The sequence below is a fragment of the Oncorhynchus kisutch genome, linkage group LG4, assembly GCF_002021735.2.
Source record: "Oncorhynchus kisutch isolate 150728-3 linkage group LG4, Okis_V2, whole genome shotgun sequence".
Classification (NCBI taxonomy): Eukaryota; Metazoa; Chordata; class Actinopteri; order Salmoniformes; family Salmonidae; genus Oncorhynchus; species Oncorhynchus kisutch.
Window position 1 is genome coordinate 64,378,546 of NC_034177.2, and position 8,268 is coordinate 64,386,813.

The 8,268-nt window shown below is 49.0% G+C and overlaps 1 protein-coding gene across 6 annotated transcripts in view; it reads right to left on the reverse strand.

Moving 5' to 3' along the window:
• Positions 1-1,737: 1,737 nt before the first annotated feature.
• eml4 (EMAP like 4) overlaps positions 1,738-8,268 on the reverse strand; it is a 108,008-nt gene continuing 101,477 nt past the window's right edge. For all 6 annotated transcript variants that reach the window (XM_031823399.1, XM_031823402.1, XM_031823401.1 and 3 more), the window contains 7 exons: positions 8,134-8,201; positions 7,904-7,992; positions 7,677-7,774; positions 5,546-5,633; positions 5,236-5,334; positions 3,698-3,828; positions 1,738-3,396 (listed from right to left, as the gene is read on the reverse strand). In XM_031823399.1, the coding sequence (XP_031679259.1) occupies positions 2,869-3,396; positions 3,698-3,828; positions 5,236-5,334; positions 5,546-5,633; positions 7,677-7,774; positions 7,904-7,992; positions 8,134-8,201 (1,101 nt within the window). In that variant the 3' untranslated portion in view covers positions 1,738-2,868. The remainder of the gene's footprint in view (positions 3,397-3,697; positions 3,829-5,235; positions 5,335-5,545; positions 5,634-7,676; positions 7,775-7,903; positions 7,993-8,133; positions 8,202-8,268) is intronic.

Below are 8,268 nucleotides of genomic sequence, written 5' to 3' on the forward strand. Positions count from 1 at the left end.
AATGGCCCTCTACCTCTCAAAATCCTTAGATCCTTGGCAGGGCCCAGTACACGGGATGCCCTGGTGTCCAAATCCTCCACACCGTACTAATCCGCCCTATCTTAAAAAACATTTTGCCTCCCTTTAACCAACACAGGCTAAACCTACCAAACCCCCCACCCCCGAACCCCCTCTCAACGTGGCCATTCGTCAAAGCAACACTCAGTACATAACGGCTGTAGGCCTCCAATTGGCAGACCACCAACCAAGTCTAGATGGGCGAGGTGATTGGCCATGAAAACGCTGTAAAAACAAAAGTGACAGAAAGCCGATCCACTGTCCCCCACCATAACAACCTGTCATGGTAAGAAGAGCACATTATGCGGAGAGACATTATTTCACACGGTATTGTACGTGGATGAGCTGGAGGAGTGTGCCCCCTAGTGGTAAAAGAAAGCAATGAAAAAATGGTTCAGAGGGTCTATCTCAAGATGAAGAGACCAGATATATACACACAGGCATACCATTATATACATAAAGTAGCCACAACTGAAAGTACAAAATGATTGAGTATGGGAGGGGAAGATCTAGCAAGACCACATGCCCCCCCCCCCCCCCCCCCAACTACAGAACCACAGGAGGAAAAAAAACGACAGGACAAACTACAGAGAAAGTCTACCTATAGTAAAGCATTCCCAAGAAGGGGAAAAACCCAGTTGATTTGCAAGAACAAAACAAATCTGGAAACGCTCATAATATAAAAAGAGAAAGAGGTTCTTTGTGGGCCAGCTGGAAGGCTACATTTCTGAGGCCAACGCTAGAATAACATCAGTATAACATCGACACAACCATGCCCTTGTGCAGTCTTTCACTACGATTGATAATGTCTCTACCTCTCCACTACAACCCTGTCAATGCCACATTACCGACCTTAGGACACTATCACCGACAGGCACTTTACCTCCACAGTCCCGTGTTCACTACAACTACACCTTTCTACGCCACATACCTTTTTACACAGTCCTCTCTCGTCCTTCTGATAATGACAAACCTGGAAAATTACTATACTTACGATCAAAGTCTTTACTGTGCATTGCCACATATGCCTTAGTCATGAGTATGCATATCCCTTCTATCGTCCTTCAACCTTCCTTGCTATAGAAAGCCTCCACTTCTCTCCCTAGTCACGGATGGACAATTAAAAGGCAATCTCTCGATTCTCTATCCTCTACTTCCAGCCGATAAACAGAAGAGAGTCTCGCTCTCTCTCTAAATGTACCAGCACATTCCCACTGAAGGGAGACAGAGGGGGCTGTGTAGGAGGAAAGAGGGGCTGTGTAGAAGACAGAGGGGGCTGTGTAGAAGACAGAGGGGGCTGTGTAGAAGAGAGGAGGCTGTGTAGAAGACAGAGGGGCTGTGTAGAAGACAGAGGGGGCTGTGTAGAAGACAGATGGGGCTGTGTAGAAGACAGAGGGGGCTGTGTAGAAGACAGAGAGGGCTGTGTAGAAGAGAGCTGTAGGGCTGTAAGGGCTTAGAAGACAGAGGGGCTGTGTAGAAGACAGAGGGGGCTGTGTAGAAGACAGAGGGGCTGTGTAGAAGACAGAAGGGGGCTGTGTAGAAGAGAGGGAGCTGTGTAGAAGACAGAAGGGGCTCTCTGCCTCCCTCTGCTGGCTGTGTATTCCTGTGAGAGTGATCTAGTCCTGATTTCTGCAGAAAGGGGGGGATGAGCCAGAATGACACAATGTATACAACGGCGGCTCGCAGACACTTAAGACTCTTTTTTATTTTTGTTTATATTCTTTTTTTTCTTCTTAAAAACATCTCAGTCCATTCCAGCAGAGAAGGAACAGTCCCCAGAATAAGATTTTAAAAGGTATACATCCAAAAGGGAAATAGAAATAAACAGAGAAAATGGTAGCATGTTATTGTAGGGCGAGCAGGTGAGAGTCTGCTGGGTACTGGTCGCTGGTGCTTCAGTGCGGTCATTGTGTCCATGGCCACAGGATATCCTATGGCTCATTATGAACCTTTCTGGCCGTTACAACGAGGCTGGATGGATGAGTTCCCTGCAGGGACTCTGGTAGAGAGAACAGCTTATTGCCATGGAAAGGCAGTCTGCATGCATGTCAGCCCACACACACACACACACACACACACGCAAGTCTTGCGCAGCTAACCTTGTGGGGACATACAATTAAGTCCCATTCAAAATCCAATTTTCCTTAACCCCTAACCCTAACCTGTACCCTTACCTTAACCCTAAACCTAACCCTAGCTGCTAACCCTAAACCTAATTCTAACCCTGACACTAATTCTAACCGTAACCCCCCCCCACACACACACACACCTGTTTGAAAGCCCGGAGTGATGGAGTATGTTGTCATCAGCTGTATGTGATGGTGTGTTAATGGTTGTGTGTGGTCGCACATTATGCTATGGTGTGTTATTGCAGGTTGTTGCATTATCGAGTAAGGATTAGATGAGTATATACACGTTTCTATGGCAACATAGCCTAAACATGTGATCAATATTGAATAAGGGCTGGACTGAGGAGTGAGCATTAGCAGACACATACTTAACCGTATAAACCAGAACAACCACAACATTCTCTCCTCACGCTCTCACAACGTCGGGTGATCATCTTTAAAAAACAACATAAGCCACTAACATCACTGCCTTGTCTCACGTACATCCGCCACTATTCTCCGAATAACGCAGACATCAAAAAGAAACAAAAAGAAGAGCACGAAGACAAAACTAAAACTGAAAACCAAAAGAGACCTGAACAGAGATGGAATCCGCCCGAGAGACGCAGCGACATCGAGGCACCTCCAGGGGGGGGTGCTGAGCAGGAGAGAGGAGCGCTGGCTGCATCACAACTGAGGCTCTTCACGAGGTTGGGGTGAAAGGGCGGCCCTCGTCGCTAGGCGTGGCCGTGTCGTCGCTTGGTTCCAGGCTGTCCTTGAGGCTCAGCGTGCTGTCAGAGGGGGGCGGGGTTAGCTCGGCGGGGGGAGGGGTTTCCGGGGAGCTCTCCTGCCGTCCGTTGGTCGTGGGGGAGGTTGGCGTGGGGGGAGGTGTGACAAGAGCCACTCCCCCGCAGTGCGCCGCTGTGGGGTCAGAGGTCAGGTCGAGAACGGTGGGCGGGGTAGGGGTTGTGGTTGGCGGCGCGGCCGGCTCGGTGGGGGTGGGCGTCAGAGGCACCGCTGGGATGGCAGCACGGAGGATGGAGTTATGTAGGAGCCCCTCCCCTAGAGAGAGGGAGGAGTCACTGGGGACCAATGAGGGGGTCTTCTCCACCAGACGCCACTGCATGACACTGGTATCCTTCCCGCCCGTGGACACCAGGTGACTGTCGTTGTGCATGAAGGTCACATTGGTCACGTGACTGCTGTGGGCGCTGTATTTGTGGCTAGGTGCCTGCGGAGGAATGAGACATTATATTAGGATTTGAAGCCAATATTACAGTAGACTATACTACATACAGTATGTTTACCACAGGAGGTTGGTGGCACCTTAATTGGGGAGGAGGGGCTTGTCGTAATGGCTGGAGTGGAATGGAATAAATGACATCAAACACACGGTTTCCATGATTTGATGCCATTCGCTCTGTTCTAGCCATTATTATGAGCCGTCCTCCCCTCAGCAGCCTCCACAGATGTATACTGGGACAGTACTGTTGAGCAGTACGGGGACTAGAGTGCTTAGGGGCCAGGCTTACCTTGGGTCTGGCGCAGGGGTACTGGAAGAGGTGCACTTTGCAGAAGTCATCAGCCAGAGCGATCACCTTCCTGTTGTGGGACCTGATCAGGGCGTTGATGTCTGTACCATCGGAACCCTCAGGCCACACTCCTGGAAGACACACACACACACACACACACACACACACACACACTGGTTGTTTTGCCCCGCTATCATAGCAGTGGAACCTGCCCTGAACTTTAGCCTCTGTTACTAGCCAGCTATCAACCGGTACTCTACCCTGCACCTTAGAGACTGTTGCCATATGTACATAGTCATTGAACGCGGGTCACTTTGATAGTGTTTACACACTGTTTTACCCACTTTATATGTAGATACTGTATTCTAGTCTAGTGTTATCCTATATAACTACTGCTGTACACAGATGTTCTATTCATGTACTGTCCCCACTGTCTATACACACACCATCATATACATTTATACTTCAGGACTTTGACATGGCTCATTCTGATATCAGTATATTTCTTATTTCCTTTCTTACATTTTGGTGGATTAGCGTGTATTGTTTTGTATTGTTAGGTATAACTTTTATTATCACACTGTCGGAAAAAAATAAACACTTCACAACACCCGCGATATCATCTGCAGAATAAGTGTCCACAACCAATTTGATTTGACTTAGTGTCCTATCCACATGTTCAGGTACGTGAAGCTGTGTCAAAAAGCATACCACCAGGGGGCAGACCAACACCATAGGGGCCTTCATCCACGCTAACGTGCACAGTACACACTCCCTATCTTACCTTCTCTCTCTCTCACAGGGAGATACAGGCACATAGAAAATCTCTACTCTCCTGGGTCTGATCAGTTCCAGCCTAAGCGAGGGACAATCTACTGGCTGAGAACTGAGGAATCTGAAAGTCGAGAGAGAGAGAGAGAGAGAGAGAGAACTATTTTTTCAGCCCCCTAAAGAACTAAAATATGTGGAGTCGGGGGCTCTATGTTTTCCTGGGCCTGTCCCTCCCGAGACAGTGAGAGAAGAAAGGGGCGGGGAGCGATAGAAAGAGATGGACAGAGGGAGAACAAAGAAAGAGGGAGGGAGACCAATAAAGATGTGGGGAAACACTGCAGATACCACGACACGCCGTACTGCAGTGGGGACAAAACCAGTAGGGAAACAGAGCAGGGTCAATTCGGGTAGCAGAGTTCAAATGGGAAGGACATGCGTTGGCTGTTTAGGCGCCGTTACAAACTTCGTAATATGGATTTTTTTTTTTATAAATAAAAAAAAGATTGAGAAAGAGAGCAGAGGAAGACAGGATGAATGAGGGAGGAGGAAGAAAAATAAAACAGGGAAAGGCAGAAAGTCAAGAGTGCGTAGGAACGAGTCCCAGACCGCACTTTCTGTTCAGTAGTAGGTCTCACACCCACAGAGGCTTTATACACCCACAGCAGTGAGCATAAAAACACACAGTCTACACAGATCCGGCATAGCACAGCCACGAACAGAGCCAAACGCATTCCCGCCATATCCTTATTGCCCAAGTCGATACTGACCGAAGACATGGTAGCCCAGCACACAGGTATAGGTGGTCCAGTCGATGTCCTTACACTCGGAACGGTTACGGATGTACTTGCACCCGTTTGGAATGTCCCCTGCAAAGAGGAGAGAACCGGGGCTTAGGTTCAGGGGAATACTTCACCACAGCAGTAGGTTGTTAAAGAAAAAGCTTGTGAAAAAAATACATTTGTCTGATTGCTAAACATCCCTACGTGGATCAGTAATTTAGCCCCATTCTCCATCAATGAAGCTGCTGCTGCGGCCTTACTAACGGCATGAGACTCATTCGAAGGTGTGTTTACGCACAGTAGAGGATCTCGTAGTCTCCTGAGTTGGACATGATGAACTTGTTGTCGGGGGACCAGTCAAGATGTGTGATGTAGCTGGAATGGCCCTGTTAAAACCACACAGAGTCAGAAGGCTGGGTAGGTGATTTAGGAGGAGAGGTGAAACAATTACATTCATGGAGCTAGAGACAGGCACAGCATGTACAGCGAAGGGCTAGCTTCGTTTGGCTAATCGTTTCAGAGGAGATTGTTGCCTTTATTAAAACTAGCCCACGCAGTGGTTAAGTGCACTATCCTGGGAGCGAACTCCAGTCTTCCACCACAGCCCACTGGAGGAGACACTGTGTGTGTCTGTCCTCCCCCCCACACTCAGACTCAGGGAGGGAATCTCTGTTTGCCTATCTTGGCACTTTGTTTGATTTCCTTCAGGTCTGCAGGCTTCCATCCAACACACAGACCCATGCAATCATATCATACACACACACACACACACACACACACGTCTCTGACATCCTGCCAAGTTAAGGCTAGTCACTCCACAGCTGCTGAGCTCACTTTCTCACACAAACACATACAAATCTGAATCCCATACTGAACGAAACACACACACAGAAAATGATGTATTTCTGTCTTTATGCATCTCCCTAATTATACACACAATCCTAGGCACTTCCTTATCTGAACAAGAGGACTCGTATACATATTTGCATGTGTCCCTAGAAATCCATACAACTAACTGCATCGTTAAATACTTATACTGTATATCAGCGTGTCTCTCTGCTTTGCTGTGAAGCTGTGGTTACAGACAGGGGCCCAGTCCTCTGCCAACGCCAATAAAACCTCAAACCAACCTTCCCACAATGTCTTTATTCCCTCTGGAGCTCTGAGCCTTTGAACCGTACCAATTGAGAATCTGGCTTTAATACTCTCTCATGCAACCCCAAGCTTGTTTTTCAAAAATCTAAAATGTAACTGCTGTGATTCTGATCTCTGCTCTGTTATTAAACTACCCAACCCGCATGCTCTGCTGTGGCTGCCAGGCTATGTACGGTAAGTTGCCTGGGGGTTAACATTGGTAACGTTTCGTTCCACAATAGGGTACCAAGACCATAGTGGTCAAGCACCTGAAGCAATGACCGTGACCACAACCTGAGCACCATGGTCCTGGGGGGGGGGGGGGGGGGACATGAAAGAGAAGTAGAAGAGTGAAGCGGGGGGAGAAAGCGAGTCAGAGAGGCGGGAGCCACGAGTGAGAGACACTACATACAGGGAAAGAGAGAGGGAGAGAGACAACAGTGAAAGAGAAACAGAGAGATCGCAGACCGAGCAGCAGCCAAGCGGAGGCCAGAGGAGGTGTAAAACGACAGTGTGTTTAACAGTGGAGTGATTCACACTGGCCCTGTGGGTCTCCAGACTGCTGTAGAGATGGCCTGCTGGAGTCACAGCCCAGCGTACTGATCACTCTCTGTACACCGCTACCTCTACCCTGCTGGGGTCACAGCACAGCGTACTGATCACTCTCTGTACACCGCTACCTCTACCCTGCTGGGGTCACAGCACAGGGTACTGATCACTCTCTGTACACCGCTACCTCTACCCTGCTGGGGTCACAGCACAGGGTACTGATCACTCTCTGTACACCGCTACCTCTACCCTGCTGGGGTCGTGTCTTTCTCTCAGTGTCGGTCTCGCTCTTTCTCGGAGCAACCCGACGGTGCCAAGGCAATGCAAAATGTATTAATAATTCATACTCTCTCTCCCTCTCGGTTTCTCTCCTGTTGCTTTTCCTGTGATTAATACACGCTGAAAGCACTGATCATATCCACCTCTCCAGCTGCAGGGAGACAAGCACTCCCCAGGGCCCCCCCCCCCCCCCCCCACACACACACACACACACACACATATCATTCAACACACCACAGCAGTCTGCATAACTCACGTTGATGAAATGCCTTTACTATGGCTATATTTCTAAGCTAAAGGCCTCTTCCATGCTGGGTGCTGAACTGCTCCCTTCACTGGCATCACAGATTCACAGAGGAGGTCAAATATACAGTCAGTAGACAAAGACAGAGTCTCTAAGAGGAAAATTATCTTCCCACATGCATATAGGCACACACACACACACACACAAATGGTGCTGTACTCACAATGCACTTCCCACATCTGGTGTACTTGCGGCCTTTCTCCGACACGGTGTGGAGGTAAATGAAGTTGTCATGTGATCCCACTGCCAGCAGGGTGCCATCTGAGGAGGGAGTGAGAACAGGATTGTGGGTAAATGATCCACCCGCGTTCTATTATCCTCCGCAGGCGTGTGTTGAATGAACAGCGCTTCATTCAACACGTGACTGTGTGCAAGACCAGCTCCACCCACCTAAGGAGAAGCGCATGACTGACAGCTGCTCGTTGCCGTCTGTGTGAATGGCCACCAGGTCTCTGGTCTCTGCATCCAGAGCGTACCACCTGGGACACGCAGGGGGGGGGGGGGGGAGAACAACACAAGAGGATTCGTAAGAATGGACTTTCCCCCGTACAGGAGGAGAGGTGGGACAGATAAGACACTAATGTCCTTCAGAGTTAGAGATGGGGTCCAGCTGAACTTACTTTCCTGAGTGAGTACCGATGGCCACAACAGCACCACTGGGGTGAAAGTCCGCACAGTGGCCATGCTCCTGAGAGAAAGAAAGAGCAAGGGAGAGAGAGAGAGAGAGAGAGATACATTTATTTTGTATGTTTGAA